The 21,185-nt window shown below is 47.5% G+C and overlaps 1 protein-coding gene across 2 annotated transcripts in view; it reads right to left on the reverse strand.

The window, feature by feature from the left end:
* Positions 1–13,049: 13,049 nt before the first annotated feature.
* The window catches only part of RAD54B (RAD54 homolog B), a 177,161-nt gene continuing 169,025 nt past the window's right edge, over positions 13,050–21,185 (reverse strand). For both annotated transcript variants that reach the window (XM_063924112.1, XM_063924111.1), the window contains exons 14-15: positions 15,671–15,871; positions 13,050–13,973 (exon numbers count right to left, since the gene is read on the reverse strand). In XM_063924112.1, the coding sequence (XP_063780182.1) occupies positions 13,762–13,973; positions 15,671–15,871 (413 nt within the window). In that variant the 3' untranslated portion in view covers positions 13,050–13,761. The remainder of the gene's footprint in view (positions 13,974–15,670; positions 15,872–21,185) is intronic.

A 21,185-nucleotide genomic window follows, 5' to 3' on the forward strand; every position in this document is an offset into this window, starting at 1 on the left:
AGTATGAACAACAACAAAGCATCACCCACGGATGCCAACATAACATAACCCTTTATTAAGCAATAACTATATACACGTATTGCAGAAAGTCCGCACTTGGGACGGGCGCCCAGCATCCACTACGGACTACGAGAAATAGATTTACCGGTGAGTAAAATCTTATTTTCTCTAACGTCCTAGTGGATGCTGGGGACTCCGTAAGGACCATGGGGATTATACCAAAGCTCCCAAACGGGCGGTAGAGTGCGGATGACTCTGCAGCACCGAATGGGCAAACACAAAGTCCTCCTCAGCCAGGGTATCAAACTTGTAGAACTTAGCAAAGGTGTTTGAACCCGACCAAGTAGCTGCTCGGCAAAGCTGTAATGCCGAGACCCCTCGGGCAGCCGCCCAAGAAGAGCCCACTTTCCTTGTGGAATGGGCTTTCACTGATTTTGGATGCGGCAATCCAGCCGCAGAATGAGCCTGCTGAATCGTGTTACAGATCCAGCGAGCAATAGTTTGCTTTGAAGCAGGAGCACCCAGCTTGTTGGATGCATACAGGATAAACAGCGAGTCAGTTTTCCTGACTCCAGCCATCCTGGCTACATAGATCTTCAAAGCCCTGACTACATCAAGCAACTTGGAATCCTCCAAGTCACGAGTAGCCGCAAGCACCACAATAGGTTGGTCCAAATGAAAAGATGACACCACCTTCGGCAGAAATTGCGGACGAGTCCGTAATCCTGCCCTGTCCATATGGAAAACCAGATAGGGGCTTTTACATGACAAAGCCTCCAATTCTGACACACGCCTAGCCGAAGATAAGGCCAATAGCATGACCACTTTCCACGTGAAATATTTTAACTCCACGGTCTTAAGTGGCTCTAACCAGTGAGATTTCAGGAAACTCAACACCACGTTAAGATCCCAAAGTGCCACTGGTGGCACAAAAGGGGGATGAATATGCAGCACTCCCTATACAACGTCTGGACTTCAGGAAGAGAAGTCAGTTCTTTTTGAAAGAAAATGGATAGGGCCGAAGCCTGGACCCTAATGGAACCCAATTTCAGGCCCAATGTCATTCCCGACTGTAGGAAGTGAAGGAAATGGCCCAGCTGGAATTTCTCCGTAGGGGCATTCCTGGCCTCACACCAAGCAACATTCTTTTCCGCCATATACGGTGATAATGTTTAGCCGTCACCTCCTTCCTAGCCTTTATCAGTGTAGGAATAACCACATCCGGAATGCCTTTTTATGCCCGGATCCGGCGTTCAACCGCCATGCCAACAAACGCAGCCACGGTAAGTCTTGGAACAGACAGGGCCCCTGCTGCAACAAGTCCTGTCTGAAAGGCAGAGGCTATGGGTCCTCTGTGAGCATTTCTTGCAGATCTGGATACCAAGTCCTTGTATTGTTCTCACTCCCTGGGTATGAGAGGTAGAGGAGGAAACACAGAAACCGACTGGAACATCCACGGTGTCACCAGTGCGTCTACAGCTATCGCCTGAGGGTCTCTTGACCTGGCGCAATACCACTGTAGCTTTTTGTTGAGGCGGGATGCCATCATGTCCACATGTGGCAGTTCCCACCGACCTACAATCTGCGCGAAGACTTCTTGATGAAGTCCCCACTCTCCCGGGTGGAGGTCGTGCCAGCTGAGGAAGTCTGCTTCCCAGTTGTCCACTCCCGGAATGAACACTGCTGACAGTGCTCGTACGTGATTCTCCGCCCATCGAAGAATTCTGGTGGCTTCCGCCATCGCCACCCTGCTCCTTGTGCCGCCTTGGCGGTTTACATGAGCCACTGCGGTGATGCTGTCTGATTGAATCAGCACCGATTGGTTGCGAAGCAGGGTCTCCGCTTGACTTAGGGCGCTGTATATGGCCCTTAATTTCAGGATATTGATGTGAAGGCAAGTCTCCTGACTTGACCACAGCCCTTGAAAATTTCTTCCCTATGTGACTGCCCCCCACCCTCGGAGGCCTGCATCCGTGGTCACCAGGACCCAGTCCTGAATGCCGAATCTGCGACCTTCGAGAAGGTGAACACTCTGCAGCCACCACAGGAGAGACACCCTGGCCCAGGGGGATAGGGTGATTAACCGATGCATCTGAAGATGTGATCCGGACCACTTGTCCAGTAAGTCCCATTGGAAGGTCCTCTCATGGAACCTGCCGAAGGGAATGGCCTCGTATGATGCCACCATCCTTCCCAGGACTCGAGTGCAGTGATGCACTGACACCTGTTTTGGTTTTAATAGATTCCTGACCAGTGTCACGAGCTCCTGAGCTCTCTCTATCGGGAGATAACCCTTTTCTGGTCTGTGTCTAGGATCATGCCTAGGAGAGGCAGATGAGCTGTAGGAACCAACTGCGACTTTGGAATATATAGAATCCAGCCGTGTTGACCGTTACACTTCCAGAGAAAGTGATACGCTGTTCAGCCACTGCTCTCTTGATCTCGCTTTTATGAGGAGATCGTCCAAGTACGTGATAATAGTGACACATTGCTTCCGTAGGAGCACCCTCATTTCCGCCATTACCTTGGTGAATATTCTCAGGGCCGTGGAGAGACCAAACGGCAACGTCTGAAATTGGTAATGACAATCCCGTACCGCAATTCTGAGGTACGCCTGATGAGGTGGATAAATGGGGACATGAAGGTATGCCTCCTTTATGTCCCGAGTCACGATAAAATCTCCCCCTTTCAGGCTTGTAACGACCGCTCTTAGCGATTCCATCTTGAACTTGAACCTTTTCAGGTATATGTTCAGGGATTTTAAATTCAATATGGGTCTGACCGAACCGTCTGGTTTCGGGACTACCACATGGTCGAATAATAACCCCCTCCTTGTCGAAGGAGGGGAACCTTGACCACCACCTGTTGAAGATACAATTTGTGAATTGCAGTTAACCCTGTTTCCCTCTCGTGGGGGGAAGCCGGCAGGGCCGTCAGTGAGGAGGCATCTTCTCAAAGTCCAGCTTGTATCCCTGAGACACAATATCTATTGCCCAGGGATTTAACAGGGAGTGAACCCACTTGTTGCTGAACTTATGAAAGCGTGCCCCCACCGGGCCTAGCTCCGTCTGTGGAGCCCCAGCGACATGCGGTGGATCTTCACAGAGGTCGGGGAGGACTTCTGTTCCTGGGAACTAGCTGTGTTGTGCAGCTTCTTTCCTCTGGCAAGAAAGGACGCACCTCGGACTTTCTTGTTTCTTTGTTCGAAAAGCTGCATTTGATAATGACTTTCCTAGGCTGTGCAGTAATATAAGGCAAAATATCAGAATTACCAGCTATAGCCGTGGAGACCAGGTCCGAGAACCCTTCTCCACACAATCCTCAGCCTTCCATATGCCACTGAAGTTGGCATCATCTGTCCATTGCATATTCAACAGGACACGTCAAGCAGAAATCGACATAGCTTTGACTCTAGGACCCAGTATACTCATGTCTCCCTGGGCATGTTTGATTATATATATCTCTTAAGACAGCATCTTCAATATATATACATATCTCTCTATATACATATATGTATATATATACATACTAGGGTCTCAATTTCTGCTGATAAGGTACCTGTCCCCGCCGCCACATCGCTATAAACCCATGCCGACACAATCGCCGGTCTGAGTAGTGTACCAGAATGTGCACGCTATCTGCAGGATCCCTGAGAATAGCTAGGGCTACCTTCTGGGCAAACGTGACACCCTAGGGGAAGATTTCCATCACATCCTGGCCCTAGTGGGGAAAGGATACTGCCTGAGAATTCTTTGTGGGAAGCTGCAGTCTCTTGTCTGGAGATTCCCGCTCTTTTTCCTCATGAGAGGAGGGAAATTTACCTCAGCTTTCTTCCCCTAAAACATGTGTACCCTTGTGTCAGGGACAAATGAGTCATCAGTGATATGCAAATCATCTTTTATTACAATAATCATATATTGAATACTTTTCTGCCATTTTGGCTGTAACTTTGCATTATCGTAGTCGACACTGGAGTCGAACTCCGTGTCGATATCAGTGTTTATTATTTTGGATAGTGAGCATTGTGAGACTCTGAAGGTCTCTGTGCCATAGGGACAGACATGGGTAGATTTCCTGTCTGTTCTCTAATCTTTTGTGCAATAAATTCACTTTAGCACATACACATATCCAAACAGGTGTCGGCGTTGTCGACGGAGACACCCTCTCACACACATATTTGCTCCATCTCCTCCTTAGGGGAGCCTTTTACCTCAGACATGTCGACACACACGTACCGACACACCACACAGACAGGGGATGCTCTATTTGAAGACAGTTCCCCCACAAGGCCCTTTGGAGAGACAGAGAGTATGCCAGCACACACCCCAGCGCTATATGACCCAGGAATCACACAGTAACTTAGTGTTAACCCAGTAGCTGCTGTATATATTGTTTTTATGCCAAATTTATGTGCCCCCCCCCTCTCTTTTTCACCCTCTTCTATCATGCTTCTGCAGGGGAGAGCCTGGGGAGCTTCCCCTCAGCGGAGCTGTGGAGAGAAAATGGCGCTGGTGAGTGCTGAGGAAGAAGCCCCGCCCCCTCAGCGGCAGGCTTCTGTCCCGCGATTTTGTGTAAAAATAATGGCGGGGGCTCATGCATATTACAGTGCCCAGCTGTATATATGCTGCTTTTTGATAGGAGGTACTCAATTGCTGCCCAGGGCGCCCCCCTGCACCCTACAGTGACCGGAGTGTGTGGTTTAGTGTGGGAGCAATGGCGCACAGCTGCAGTGCTGTGCGATACCTCATATGAAGACAGGAGTCTTCTGCCGCCGATTTTTTTCTTGCTTCAACCCGCTGGCTTCTGTCTTCTGGCTCTGCGAGGGGGATGGCGGCGCGGCTCCGGGAACGGACGACCAAGGTTAAGTTCCTGTGTTCGATCCCTCTGGAGCTAATGGTGTCCAGTAGCCTAAGAAGCGCAACCTAGCCGCAGTTAGTAGATTTGCTTCTCTCCCCTCAGTCCCACGTAGCAGAGAGTCTGTTGCCAGCAGAAGCTCTCTGAAAATAAAAAACCTAACTAAAATACTTTCTTAATAGCAAGCTCAGGAGAGCTCACTAGAATGCACCCAGCTCCTTCCGGGCACAGATTCTAACTGAGGTCTGGAGGAGGGGCATAGAGGGAGGAGCCAGTGCACACCAGTAGTACTAAATCTTTCTTAGAGTGCCCAGTCTCCTGCGGAGCCCGTCTATTCCCCATGGTCCTTACGGAGTCCCCAGCATCCACTAGGACGTTAGAGAAAACTCAGCCCAGCGATCAGATCTGAATTAGGCCCTATGGTGTCTCACCTTGCCAGATGGTATGGATGTGCAGACCCCAGGTCCAGGAAACCCGTATCAGCACTAACAGATCATGATAAGGACGTGATTTGCAGCAGGCATCCCGTGGTATCGCGTCACCAGCTTAATGCATTTCAAACCTCCTGGTCCATGTTTGTAGGGGATTTCCCCCTACTGCTGTTTGTTCTTCTGCTCACTTAGAGCTTACCATGGCAGAAAACGACTATGGGCCTAATTCAGACCTGATTGTAGCAGCAAATTTGTTAGCTAATGGGCAAAACCATGTGCACTGCAGGTGGGGCAGATGTAACATGTGCAGAGAGAGTTAGATTTGGGTGGGTAATTTTGTTTCTGTGCAGGGTAAATACTGGATGCTTTATTTTTTAACTGCAATTTAGATTTCAGTTTGAACACACCCCACACAAATCTAACTCTTCTCTGCAGTGCACATGGGCCCTCATTCCGAGTTGATCGCTCGCTAGCTACTTTTAGAAGCCGCGCAAACGCATAGTCGCCGCCCACGGGGGAGTGTATTTTCGCTTTGCAAGTGTGCGAACACCTGTGCAGCCGAGCTGTGCAAAAACATTTTGTGCAGTTTCTGAGTAGGTCTGGACTTACTCAGCCGCTGCGATCACTTCAGTCTATTTGGTCCCGGAATTGATGTCAGACACCCGCCCAGCAAACGCTTGGACACGCCTGCGTTTTTCCAAACACTCCCAGAAAACGGTCAGTTGCCACCCACAACGCCCTCTTCCTGTCAATCTCCCTGCGATCGCCCGTGCGAATGGATTCTTCGTTAAATCCATAGCTCAGCAACAATCCGCTGTGTACCCGTACGACGCGCCTGTGCATTGCAGTGCATACGCAGTAGAGACCTGATCGCTGCGCTGCGAAAAACGACAGCGAGCAATCAACTCGGAATGACCCCCCATGGTTTTGTCCAACTGCTAACAAATTTGCTGCTACGATCAGGTCTGAATTAGGCCATATGAAAGGAGTTTTTATTAAGAATAATATAATATATATAATAAGAATTTACTCACCGGTAATTCTATTTCTCGTAGTCCGTAGTGGATGCTGGGAACTCCGTAAGGACCATGGGGAATAGACGGCTCCGCAGGAGACTGGGCACATCTAAAGAAAGATTTAGGACTATCTGGTGTGCACTGGCTCCTCCCCCTATGACCCTCCTCCAAGCCTCAGTTAGGACCCTGTGCCCGGAAGAGCTGACACAATAAGGAAGGATTTTGAATCCCGGGTAAGACTCATACCAGCCACACCAATCACACCGTATAACTCGAGATAGGAACCCCGGTTAACAGTATGATAACAAAAGGAGCCTCTGAACAGATGGCTCGCAATAATAAGCCGATTTGTGTAACAATAACTATTTACAAGTATTGCAGACAATCCGCACTTGGGATGGGCGCCCAGCATCCACTACAGACTACGTGAAATATAATTACCGGTGAGTAAATTCTTATTTTCTCTGACGTCCTAGTGGATGCTGGGAACTCCGTAAGGACCATGGGGATTATACCAAAGCTCCCAAACGGGCGGGAGAGTGCGGACGACTCTGCAACACCGAATGAGAGAACTCCAGGTCCTCCTCAGCCAGGGTATCAAATTTGTAGAATTTTGCAAACGTGTTTGCCCCTGACCAAGTAGCAGCTCGGCAAAGTTGTAAAGCCGAGACCCCTCGGGCAGCCGCCCAAGATGAGCCCACCTTCCTTGTGGAATGGGCTTTTACAGATTTAGGCTGCGGTAGTCCTATCGCAGAATGCACCAGCTGAATAGTGCTACAAATCCAGCGCGCAATAGACTGCTTGGAAGCAGGAGCACCCAGTTTGTTGGGTGCATACAGGATAAACAGCGAGTCAGTTTTCCTGACTCCAGCCATCCTGGAAACATAAATTTTCAGGGCCCTGACTACGTCCAGTAACTTGGAATCCTCCAAGTTCCCAGTAGCCGCAGGCACCACAATAGGCTGGTTCAAGTGAAACGCTGATACCACCTTAGGGAGAAACTGAGGACGAGTCCTCAATTCTGCCCTATCCATATGGAAAATCAGATAAGGGCTTTTATAGGACAAAGCCGCCAATTCTGACACACGCCTGGACGAAGCCAGGGCCAACAGCATGACCACTTTCCACGTGAGATATTTCAAATCCACAGTCTTAAGTGGTTCAAACCAATGTGATTTCAGGAACTCCAAAACCACATTGAGATCCCAAGGTGCCACTGGGGGCACAAAAGGAGGCTGAATATGCAGAACTCCCTTGACAAAAGTCTGAACTTCAGGCAGGGAAGCTAGTTCTTTCTGGAAGAAAATCGACAGGGCCGAAATCTGGACCTTAATGGACCCCAATTTGAGGCCCAACGTCACCCCTGCTTGTAGGAAATGCAGGAATCAACCCAGTTGAAATTCCTCCGTTGGGGCCTTCCTGGCCTCACACCAAGCAGCATATTTTCGCCAATGCGGTGATAATGTTTTGCGGTGACATCCTTCCTGGCTTTGATCAGGGTAGGGATGACTTCCTCCGGAATGCCCTTTTCCTTCAGGATCCGGTGTTCAACCGCCATGCCGTCAAACGCAGCCGCGGTAAGTCTTGGAACAGACAGGGCCCCTGCTGCAGCAGGTCCTGTCTGAGCGGCAGAGGCCAAGGGTCCTCTGAAAGCATCTCTTGAAGTTCCGGGTACCAAGCTCTTCTTGGCCAATCCGGAACCACGAGTATAGTTTTCACTCCTCGCCTTCGTATTACCTTGGGAATGAGAGGCAGAGGAGAAAACACATAAACCGACTGGTACACCCACGGTGTTACTAGAGCGTCCACAGCGATCGCCTGAGGGTCCCTTGACCTGGCGCAATATCTTTTTAGCTTTTTGTTGAGGCGGGACGCCATCGTGTCCACCTGTGGTCTTTCCCACCGGTTTACCAGTATTTGGAAGACTTCTGGATGAAGTCCCCATTCTCCCGGGTGGAGGTCGTGCCTGCTGAGGAAGTCTGCTTCCCAGTTGTCCACTCCCGGAATGAACACTGCTGTCAGTGCTAACACATGATTTTCCGCCCATCGGAGAATCCTTGTGGCTTCTGCCATTGCCCTCCTGCTTCTTGTGCCGCCCTGTCTGTTTACATGGGCGACCGCCGTGATGTTGTCTGATTGGATCAGTACCGGCTGGTTCTGAAGCAGGGGCCTTGCTTGGCTTAGGGCATTGTAAATGGCCCTTGGCTCCAGAATATTTATGTGAAGCGAAATCTCCTGATTTGACCACAGTCCTTGGAAATTTCTTCCCTGTGTGACTGCCCCCCAGCCCCGAAGGCTGGCATCCGTGGTCACCAGGACCCAGTCCTGTATTCCGAATCTGCGGCCCTCTAGTAGATGAGCCCTCTGCAGCCACCACAGCAGCGACACCCTGGTCCTTGCCGACAGGGTTATCCGCTGTTGCATCTGGAGATGGGACCCGGACCATTTGTTCAACAGGTCCCACTGAAAAGTCCTTGCGTGGAACCTTCCGAATGGAATTGCTTCGTACGAAGCTACCATTTTTCCCAGGACTCGTGTGCATTGATGTACCGACACCTGTCCCGGTTTTAGGAGGTCTCTGACTAGAGATGACAACTCCTCGGCTTTTTCCACTGGAAGAAACACTTTTTTCTGGTCTGTGTCCAGAATCATTCCCAGGAACAGAAGACGTGTCGTCGGGACCAGCTGTGACTTTGGAATATTGAGAATCCAGCCGTGCTGTTGTAGCACTTCCCGAGAAAGTGCTACCCCCACTACCAACTGTTCCTTGGACCTCGCCTTTATCAGGAGATCGTCCAAGTACGGGATAATTAAAACTCCCTTCTTGCGAAGGAGTATCATCATTTCGGCCATTACCCTGGTAAAGACCCTCGGTGCCGTGGATAACCCAAACGGCAGCGTCTGGACTGATAGTGACAGTCCTGTACCACAAATCTGAGGTACTCCTGGTGAGGGGGGTAAATGGGGACATGTAGGTACGCATCCTTGATGTCCAGGGAGACCATGTAATCCCCCTCGTCCAGGCTCGCAATAACCGCCCTGAGCGATTCCATCTTGAACTTGAACCTTTTGATATAAGTGTTCAAGGATTTTAAATTTAAGATGGGCCTCACCGAACCGTCCGGTACCACAAACATTGCGGAATAGTAACCCTTTCCTTGCTGAAGGAGGGGTACCTAGACAATCACTTGCTGTGAATACAGTTTCTGGATAGCCACCAACACTGCCTCCCTGACAGAGGGAGTTGCTGGTAAGGCAGATTTTAGAAAACGGCGGGGGGGGGGGGGGGGGGGGGGGGGGGGGACGTCTCGAATTCCAGCCTGTACCCCTGAGATACTACTTGAAGGATCCAGGGATCCACCTGTGAGAGAGCCCACTGTGTGCTGAAATTTCTGAGACGGGCCCCCACCGTACCCGGGTCCGCCTGTGAAGCCCCAGCGTCATGCTGTGGACTTACCGGACGCGGGGGAGGACTTTTGCTCTTGGGAACTGGCTGTATATGCTGCAGCTTTTTCCCTCTTACCTTTGCCTCTCGGCAGAAAGGATGCGCCTCGAGCCCTCTTGTGTTTATGGGGCCGAAAGGACTGTACTTGATAATACGGTGCTTTCTTTTGCTGTGGGGTAGCCTGTGGCAAAATGTCGATTTCCCAGCCGTAGCTGTGGAAACGAGGTCTGAAAGACCATCCCCAACAGTTTCACCCTTCAGCAAAATATTGTCCCTATCCAGGGTATCAATATTATCCGACAGGGAATCTGACCACGCAGCAGCAGCACTGCACATCCATGCTGATGCAATCGCTGGTCGCAATATAATGCCCGTGTGTGTATATATAGCTTTTAGGGTAGCTTCCTGCCTTCTATCAGCGGGATCCTTTTGGGCGGCCGTATCCGGAGACGGTAGTGCCACCTGTTTTGATAAACGTGTAAGCGCTTTATCTACCCTAGGGGATGTTCCCCAACGTGACCTATCCTCTGGCGGGAAAGGGTACGCTGCCAATAACCTTTAGAAATGATCAATTTCTTATCGGGGGAAGTCCAGGCTTCCTCACACACCTCATATAATTCCTCAGATGCAGGAAAAACTACTGGTAGTTTTTTCTCACCGAACATAATACCCTTTTTTGTGGTACCTGGGGTACTATCAGAAATGTGTAATACATTTTTCATTGCCTCAATCATGTAACGGGTGGACCTATTGGAGGGTACACTAGTCTCATCGTCGTCGACACTGGAGTAGGTATCAGTGTCGACATCTGTGTCTGTCATCTGAGGTAGCGGGCGTTTTAAAGCCCCTGATGACATTTGAGACGCTGGAACAGTCACAAGCTGAGTAGCCGGCTGTCCTATGTCGTCAAACCTTTTATGTAAGGAGCTGACACTGTCACGTAATTCCTTCCATAAGTCCATCCACACAGGTGTCGACCCCTCAGGGGGTAACAACACATTTACAGGCATTTGCTCTGACTCCACATAATTTTCCTCATCATACATGTCGACACAGCGGTACCGACACACAGCACACACACAGGAAATGCTCTGACAGAGGACAGGACCCCACAAAGCCCTTTGGGGAGACAGAGGGAGAGTATGCCAGCACACACCAGAGCGCTATATACCACAGGGATATCACCTATAAAGAGTGTTTTCCCCATATAGCTGCATATATATATTATACTGCGCCTAAATTTGTGCCCCCCTCTCTTTTTTACCCTTTCTGTAGTGCAGGACTGCAGGGGAGAGCCAGGGAGTGATCCTTCCAGCGAAGCTGTGAGGGAAAATGGCGCCAGTGTGCTGAGGGAGATGGCTCCGCCCCTTTTTCGGCGGTCTTTCTCCCGCTATTTTAATATTTCTGGCAGGGGTTAATATACAGCTATATAGCCTCTGGGGCTATATATGGTGTCAGTTTGCCAGCCAAGGTGTTATTTATTGCTGCTCAGGGCGCCCCCCCCCCCCCCAGCGCCCTGCACCCATCAGTGACCGAAGTGTGTGGTGTGCATGAGGAGCAATGGCGCACAGCTGCAGTGCTGTGCGCTACCTTGGAGAAGACAGAAGTCTTCAGCCGCCGATTTTCCGGACCTTCTTGCTTCTGGCTCTGTAAGGGGGACGGCGGCGCGGCTCCGGTAACGGACGACGAGGTCGGGTCCTGTGTGCGATCCCTCTGGAGCTAATGGTGTCCAGTAGCCTAAGAAGCCCAAGCTACCACCACTTAGGTAGGTTCGCTTCTTCTCCCCTTAGTCCCTCGGTGCAGTGAGCCTGTTGCCAGCAGGTCTCACTGTAAAATAAAAAACCTAAATTATACTTTCTTTCTAGGAGCTCAGGAGAGCCCCTAGTGTGCATCCAGCTCAGCCGGGCACAGAAATCTAACTGAGGCTTGGAGGAGGGTCATAGGGGGAGGAGCCAGTGCACACCAGATAGTCCTAAATCTTTCTTTAGATGTGCCCAGTCTCCTGCGGAGCCGTCTATTCCCCATGGTCCTTACGGTGTTCCCAGCATCCACTAGGACGTCAGAGAAATATATATATATATATATATATATATATATATATATATATATGCACAGCTGCCATCTATATCCATAAGGCAAAGGAGAAAAGTGAACGATATTGTTTGGTGGGTAACTGATGCAAAATTGCACCAATATCCTTTAATGTATGAAACTTGATTCACCGTTACAGTGTACTTACTAAAAGGTACTGGGACTCTATAGTAACTGTTGAAATACACAATCTGTGGTGTTGATTTCCCATGTATACTGTGTGAACCTGCGTTAGCGCCACTGTGGAACATTCCTACCATTTTACGGGATGCGGTTAGGTGACCGGCAGTCACTTAACCAACACCGGGATCACGGACGCTGAATAGCCCCGCCTGTCGGCATGAAGGCCAACAGGGACTATTCACACTCCTGGGTGTCCACGACACCCACAGAGTGGGAATAGAATATGTGGTGAGCACAGCGAGCCCGCAAGGGGCTTCGCTGCGCTCGTTTCCCCCCCTGCTGGCCATTTAAAAGCCGGGATCCTGGTGTCGGTATGGCGAACCCATCCCCTATTTTACAATATTCAATAAAGAAAGTTCTCTTTTTTCCAGCAGTAGCCAAATTATGATCTTTATTTTGCCCGTTACACTGATTAAAGTAAAAATTTCATAAAATAGCAAAAACTGTCCTAGGGACGGGTCTGCAAGAGTGGAATTATCTACACAGAGCGGTTCCTGGGTGCTAGATAGACGGAGAACATTAAATATTACTTTGGGTGGACATCACCATTATCTGACAGAGGAGCATTATATGGGAGATGCAGAAAGTTCACCACCAAGCTATTGCAGCTGGGATCAGGACATAATTCCGACTAATATCTCGATGATTAACCAAGTTTTAATATTGTTGCATTGTCCAGATCTCCAGTCTTATTATCCTGTGTATGCTCCAAAACATAATACATAGTGCTCTCCTTTATGCAGACAACCTTACATAGGGCAACATGGTGTTAGAAAAGTGATATGTAAGGAAAGTAAAGGTTTTAATGCACCAGTAGAGCTGAGAATATACAGAGCAGTGAGTGAGAGTTGTGAGAGACCGGTGGGTGTTACCTGGAGGAAACACTCATTCATTTGTAGGAAACAGAAAATGACTAATTATTAATAAACAAACAAACCCCAATGGATTACAATCCTGATCCATAAACCGAATATAAACCCTGACAGATTAAAACCCCCAGAACTATAATATTACCAAGAAATCAAAAGATATTGTAGGAGACTTTTAATGAAGAACCGTATTGCTAACATTATAGCATTAACACTTCTTTCAAAACAAAGCTTAAATTCTGTAACAATGAGTATATCGAGTTGCCGGAATTAAACCTATATATAATATGATGGCTTGCTGCAAGCTTTGTAGCCCTTACTACAAGACTACTGCACCCATGATCATTCTGGCCTTACACACGTTGCACTCCATTACAACCAGAGATTGGTGCACTACACGTACAGCTACAGTAACGGTGTGGCACTCTGTGGTGGTCATTCCAAGTTGATCGCAGCAGCAATTTTGTTAGCAGTTGGGCAAAACCATGTGCACTGCAGGGGGGGGCAGATATAACATGTGCAGAGAGAGTTAGATTTGGGTGGGGTGTGTTCAAACTGGAATCTAGATTGCAGTGTAAGAATAAAGCAGCCAGAATTTACCCTGCACAGAAACAAAATAATCCACCCAAATCGAACTCTCTCTGCACATGTTATATCTGCCCCCCTGCAGTGCAATTGCTAACAAACTTGCTGCTGCGATCAACTCAGAATTACCCCCTGTAAGCAGTCACTAATCTCCTCCTAGACCAAGGCAGCTCAGTAAGTCATCAGTCAGCATGTCAGTGCAGAATGCATTGAGACAACACCATGTTATATATACGCAGGAGCCGGCGTTCCAGGTGATAAAGCGTTAGTACACCTCTGACGACACTTCACGTACTTGCTGTTTGGCTGTTTGTAGTGCTCTGGAAAACAAAAGAAATGTGTTCTCTTCCTGGCAGTAGATAAGGGTCATCAAAGCTGTGCTGCATGGAAAAGTGTTTCCACTGCATCAGCTCAGACATGGAGATGTTCTTATCCGGCTTCTCAGGGTGCATGCCAAGCTGGCAACTCCTGGGTATTAACTGCTTCTCGGCGGGGCTACCTGGAATGAAAACAAAGCAGTGTATAAATGTAATACAAGTTTATTCCAAAAGATATTAAGGCAAATGGGGGTTTAATTTCAACCACAGGCAGCATGTACTCTGAATGTAATTGGCTAGGGTTCAGGAACAGGGGGATGCTGTGGAAACTCTTAATGCCATGATGATGGAGTGCAGAGGAGGTCAAGGACTCTCCTCCCCGCACACTAATGCGCCCTACACACTGGGCGAGAATACTGAAAGATATGAACAATCTCGTTCATTAATGAACGAGATACCGTTCATATCTTTCAGTGTGGAGGCAGCAACGATGCGCGGCCCCGCACTCGTTCATCGCTGGTGCCCCGTCACTTGTGCATGCAGGCCAATATGGGCGATCCTGTCTATATTTGCCTGCACTGCTATGGAGCCGGCTGACGTGGGGAGTGAAGAAACTTCACTCCCCCCGTCACTGCCCCCCTCCGCCGGGTTGCCCGTCGGCCGTATCCGCCGTCGGGCAGCTCGGCGACGGATCGACAAATGTGTAGGGCCCATTACACTATTAGATCCAGTGAAGTTATCAGGATCTAATAACTGCCTTCAAGTAAGGTGCTATATAGTCCAGTGTTTGCTGCAGGGCAAATGTTTTCTGGAACTGCTCTGCACCCCACAGTTAAATGATCAGATTTCCCCTCCACGGACTTTTGCTAGCAGCAGGTCATGTCCTTATTTTGAAGGCAAATTGCAACCACTACGGGATGTAATCACCATCCCAGTGGACAGCATACCGACGCCGGGATCCTGGCTACCAGAATGCCGGCAGGGGGCCCAGGACTAGGGTGTCCACAGCACCCATAGAGTGGGAATAGAACCTGTGGCAAGCCACCGAGCCCGTAGTGTAGCGAGCATGCAAGGGGCTTCACTGCGCACGCCCCCTGACGGCATTCTGGCAGCTAGGACCCAAGCGTCGGTATGCTGACTACTAGGATACCGGCCGCCGGTCACGCATATCTATCACCAGTGGGCTCTTAGGCGGTCACTGATGTCCTGGAAGCAACAACTGCACAACGCGTTTCAGCCATTGTATGTTTATATTTTTATTATACAATTCCGCCAGCTTCCTATGTCTATATAGCATCTGTTCGTTAAGTATTTAAGCTCCATCTTGGTTTAGGCTGGTATGGTAAAGGTTTGTTCTGAAAAACTGTCAGTATGAAAAATTAAACTACACAATTTTCATTGATACAAATAAGAGGTCAATCCAATTACCCGAGATCTACTTGCTATATGCCGTCAGATTCGTGTAGAGGGTTGCATACAAAAATCCACAAGTTTGGGGTCGTGATATGGCCGCAAAGGGGGAGAATTCCAATGCAGTTGCCGGCATTTACACACCGTGGCAGCGGCAACACGGCCTCCTTGCATACGGGGACGAGATAATTGAATTGACCCCTAAGATGGAAACTTTCATACACAATTCACGACACCCATGTTATATTCCAAATTCCACGTCCTGGCTTCCAGGTCCACTGTGCATATGTGATCCAGCAAAACCAGGTCATGCGTGTGCATGTATAGGCAGGACGCCTCTTACAGCAGCCAGCCAGCACCACACTGCTACCCCAGTAATATTCTATGAGTAAATGATGGCCGTAATAAATATTCTAACAACACTTATGGGCACATGTTGATAAATATACCCCATCAGAAGTAGGCTTACCTGATTGGTGCGTTGCCTGCACACAGTCACATTCCAGCAGGTCGTGAGTAATGCAGTCTGACTCCTCCTGCAGAGAGAAGAGGTCTCGGAGCTCATCCACAGAAAAGCGGATATGTTGAGATTTCCTGGCCACATCCACCACAGCCCCGGAGAGGCCTTGTTTACTGATCTGCCTCTGGTAGATCTTCTCCTCTAAGGAGCCTGAAACAAAGTCATGAAGAGGGTCAGACACATAAATATATATATATATATATATATATATATATATATATATATATATATATAGTAGACAGCATGGGCCGCACAACACTATAACAAACTCCAAGAGGGTGCTCGGTCAAAGACTTTTCAATATGAATATCACCACACCATGAGGCTCCAGCTGGGGCTATGTTGTAGATGAGACCAGCACTCCGGATACAGTCAAACACTTCTATGCCATTTATTGTGCAAATTCAGCAATTAGTACCATCACAAACGGGTTTATCTGTGCAAATTCAGCAATATGTAAACATGATTTAGATAATATCAAGTATCTCACACATCCTGTGTATGCTGGGGATACGCATCCTACCCAGCCGAGTCTCCCAACAGCTGTTTCGGCTGTCGCCGTCGTCAGGGGAGCTGTTACCGTCAGTCTGCTAACCTTGTCACTTTTATACCCCATAAACAATTAAACACCGTGCTCACCTGTCTCCTCATTCTCCCAAATCCCCGCCAGCTGGAGCCGAAAGACGCGCCAGCCCTGCCACCCGGACACCGCGGCGCTACGTTCTGACGTCATCCGGCTCAGTCCCCTGTAAACGGGCCGCTCTCAGCGTTTCCTCCGTCGCCTAGGTAACGGAGGACAACATCTACCCGCGTCACATCTTCGTGACGCGAGTCCCGTAATCCCCGCCCTCTCACCGAATGGAGGTAGGCCAATTGGTCCGCCCTTGCAGGGGATCCGCCTATCGTGACGTCTATCCCCAGCCTCCCCGTATCCTGGCAACAGAGCCGCCCCGTCTCCCGACACATGCAGCAGGGAATCAGAAAGAAAAAAAGAAATAAAGTGTATCTACATACGAAAAACCTCTAACATTAAACTAGATGCCCCCCAAGAGACTGTCTATCTATTATAAGTAGCGGGTGTTAATCAGTGATTCAACCATTTTATACATTGAAGTCAGATTTACATAACACCCTATGTTCCAAGACTGTGTGTGACTGGTTACCGATCCATTAGTACTATTAATCCACAATCCTATCAATATATATCCTTGGTCACACACCATCTCGTAACAATAGGATTTTTGTCCCCAATATCTTACCCTCATCTTATCAAATGTAGACAATGTCCCCAAACACAGAGGCAAAATTGGTATACATCGTATAATGTGTGGAGAAGATATCCGCTCAGGAATTGCAGCTACTAAGAACAGCAGGCCTGATCCATATCTTATTTATAAAAAGCAGGAAAGGATTAATTCCTCATTTAACCCCAATGGGGCCATAGCGTTCAATTGGTATATCCACCGACTCTCTTGTTTCAGTAAATACTTGTTGCGATCACCGCCTCTTCTGAGCGGTGGTATGTGGTCCAGCGGCATAAATTTAAAGTCCTTTATTTTGTGACCACAATTCACAAAGTGTCTGGCTACCGGCGGTGTGTTAGTTTCCACTAATTGTAGAGCTTTTTTGATTGAAGACCGATGCATGGAGATTCGTTCCTTTAGCATTCGAATCGTTTTGCCCACATAGATCTTTTTACATGGACATACAATGATGTAGGTCACATATCGGGTTTCACATGTCATCCTGTGTCTCAACACATATTTATCCCCCAACATTGGGTGTATAAATTCGCTCCCCGTCAGCATGAAGGTGCAGTTGGCACAACTGCCACATTTGAAGGCTCCCTTTTGCAAACTGAGCCAATTGCTATTGGACACCATTCCTGGACTGACATCAGAGTGTGAGATACGTTCCTTCAGATTCCTACTCCTCTTATAGCTGAAGAGGGGTGTATTGGCACAGAATCTGCTTAAGGATGGGTCAGTCTGGACTATATGCCAATGCTTAAGTATCGATTTCTTGACCAAACCCGATGTGATGGCGTAGGTGCTTGTGAATACCAACCGCTCAGCTTCTCCTTGTTTGATCTTTGGGATCAATAGATCCTCCCGTTTCAGTCCCAAACACTTGGTCACAGCATCTTTTACCTCCAACGGGTTATATCCACGGTCAATGAACTTCTGCCCCATGTTAGCTAGAGCCTCCGGCAGTTTAGTTTGGTCCGACGTAATGCGAGTCACCCTTAATAGCTGTGAATAGGGAAGTCCCTTTTTCAAAGGTTGCGGATGGAAACTGGATGCCATAAGAAGTGTGTTCTTGTCGGTGGGTTTCCTGAAAATGTTTGTAGTAAAACATCCTTTCTCAATCCCCACCATAACATCAAGAAACTCCATATTCATCTGGCTATAACGATAAGTGAATCTAATGGATCCAGGCCTACTGTTCAACTTATCTACAAATTCTACGAGGGTTTTTTCACCACCAGTCCACAGCATAAACAGATCATCAATGAATCTGACATAAAAAATTATGAAATTTGAAAAAAATGGATCATTCATGATATTTTCTTGTTCATAGTTATACATAAATAAATTTGCGTATGATGGGGCCATGTTCGACCCCATCGCCGTCCCATGTAACTGTAAATAAAAAGAGTTGTTAAACAAAAAATAATTTTTATGCAAGATAACTTCAATCAATAATAATAAAAAATCAACTGGTGGACCTGCATAATGTGGACTGGTGGTGATAGCTTTCCTCACTGATTTGATGCCCTCAGTGTGATCAATACTCGTGTATAAACTAGAAACATCTAGAGTCACCAAGAGGCAGTCACAAGGCGGCCGGACAAAATCTTTCAATTTGTTAATGAAATCTGTCGTGTCCTTAACAAAATAGGGAGTATGTTGTACCACCGGTTGTAAGTGGTAATCCACATATTGTGACAGGGGTTGTCCTAGCGAACCTCTGGAAGAGATAATAGGTCTACCCGGAGGATCCACCAAACTCTTGTGCACCTTCGGTAAGATGTACAAGAGTGGGATCCTCGGGTAATCCTGAATGAGAAACTTCTCAGGCTGTTCATCTATCCATGCATTACTGAGTCCTAAGTGGATTATGGAATCTATTTCTCTCTTAAAATTCACAGTAGGATCAAATAGTAATTGTTTATAGCAAGTTATATTTGACAACTGCCTCATGACCTCTCTAATGTAGTTATTTTTGTCAAGTATTACAATGCCACCGCCTTTATCGGCGGGGCGTATAACAATCTCGGCATTGTTGTTCAGCGTTTTTATTGCTGCTGCTTCCTCTTTCTTTACATTGGAGTATTTGATTCTGTTCTTGCGTAAAATTGGTAATGTATCCATTCTCACCAACCGCATGAATGTTTCAATAGATGCGTTTGATGAGGGAGGATCAAACGTGCTCGAAACTTTGAAGGGGGTATGCTTTAATTCAGCTGTAGCCCGTTTACTGAAAAATTCTTTCAGACGTAGCTGTCTGTGGAATCTGTACAGCTCAACCTCAAAGTCAAAGGGTTTCTGACGATGAGTTTGAACAAATGATAACCCCTTCGTAAGCACGCTAACCTCCGACTCAGTCAGAGTATAGGATGATAGATTAAACAATGCTATTTGCGGGTTGACCTGTTCTTCTCCCTTTGGTTTCTTGTGCCTGATGCCCCCTCTCCGGCAGGGTTTTCCAGATCTCTGTCTGGTAGCACCCTGCTGCGAGTGGTCGTTTTCCCCCCTAAAAAATGTTGTTTCGATTTCCCAGGGTTATCCGAGTCACTTTGGGAAGTATTTGACTCGATATCTGTGAATTGTCTAGGTTGTCGTTTTCTAAATGTATGACTGGTTTGCCACTGGCGTCTATTGGTCTGTGGAATCAACCAAGGGTATACACGAAAATCTCTATAGTCCTCCTTTACCTTTTTATATTTGCCCTTTTTGAACGCTAATAATTCTGTTTTAAAAGTAGATACACTATCATCTAATTTGGATAGCCAATCAGTTTCGCTGTCAGCCTTAATAATCTCCAATCCTGCTGTTTCACAAGAGCGAATATCTTTCTCCACAATTTTAATGTCGGCGTTCACCTGCTGGATGACCAAGAGCATCAAGTCAAAGCTACACTGGTTTAGAATCAAACACCACTGTCTGCAGAACTCTTTGCAATTACGTCCAAGGGTGGGTTGATTTTTGATTCTGAAACCTCTGGGAATTAAATTATCTTTATGGTATTGCGATAATGTCAGTCCATGCAGCTCAAGTTCTACCAGTCTTTTACGTAATCTCAAAAGATCAGCATGTATTTCTTGTGGACTATCTAGGTCAAACGCTAGTTGTTCAGTATTAGAGAAAAGTATTTTTGATGCATCTTTATCTAAAAATCTCTTGGTCCCAGTAAGGTCGCCGGCATTAAATTCCATGGTTTAATGAAGATACACAAAAGCAAGACACACCAAAAACATATAATATAATGCGACACCACATAAATTAAAAGGTGCATGTAATGTACACCTATACAAACAACATGTAATTAAAACCGTGGTGCAGTCCAAATCCAATTCATGGCAATTTATCTAGTAGACAGCATGGGCCGCACAACACTATAACAAACTCCAAGAGGGTGCTCGGTCAAAGACTTTTCAATATGAATATCACCACACCATGAGGCTCCAGCTGGGGCTATGTTGTAGATGAGACCAGCACTCCGGATACAGTCAAACACTTCTATGCCATTTATTGTGCAAATTCAGCAATTAGTACCATCACAAACGGGTTTATCTGTGCAAATTCAGCAATTTGTAAACATGATTTAGATAATATCAAGTATCTCACACATCCTGTGTATGCTGGGGATATGCATCCTACCCAGCCGAGTCTCCCAACAGCTGTTTCGGCTGTCGCCGTCGTCAGGGGAGCAGTTACCGTCAGTCTGCTAACCTTGTCACTTTTATACCCCATAAACAATTAAACACCATGCTCACCTGTCTAGACGGTGAGCACGGTGTTTAATTGTTTATGGGGTATAAAAGTGACAAGGTTAGCAGACTGACGGTAACAGCTCCCCTGACGACGGCGACAGCCGAAACAGCTGTTGGGAGACTCGGCTGGGTAGGATGCATATCCCCAGCATACACAGGATGTGTGAGATACTTGATATTATCTAAATCGTGTTTACAAATTGCTGAATTTGCACAGATAAACCCGTTTGTGATGGTACTAATTGCTGAATTTGCACAATAAATGGCATAGAAGTGTTTGACTGTATCCGGAGTGCTGGTCTCATCTACAACATAGCACCAGCTGGAGCCTCATGGTGTGGTGATATTCATATATATATATATATATATATGTGTGTGTGTATATATGTCACAATGTAACCCTATTTCCCACATTCCAGTAATTGTGGTCTAGTTTAGGTATTACTGTATTGTATCTTCTTGTGTTGG

This window comes from Pseudophryne corroboree, chromosome 5 (genome assembly GCF_028390025.1).
Source record: "Pseudophryne corroboree isolate aPseCor3 chromosome 5, aPseCor3.hap2, whole genome shotgun sequence".
Lineage (NCBI taxonomy): Eukaryota > Metazoa > Chordata > Amphibia > Anura > Myobatrachidae > Pseudophryne > Pseudophryne corroboree.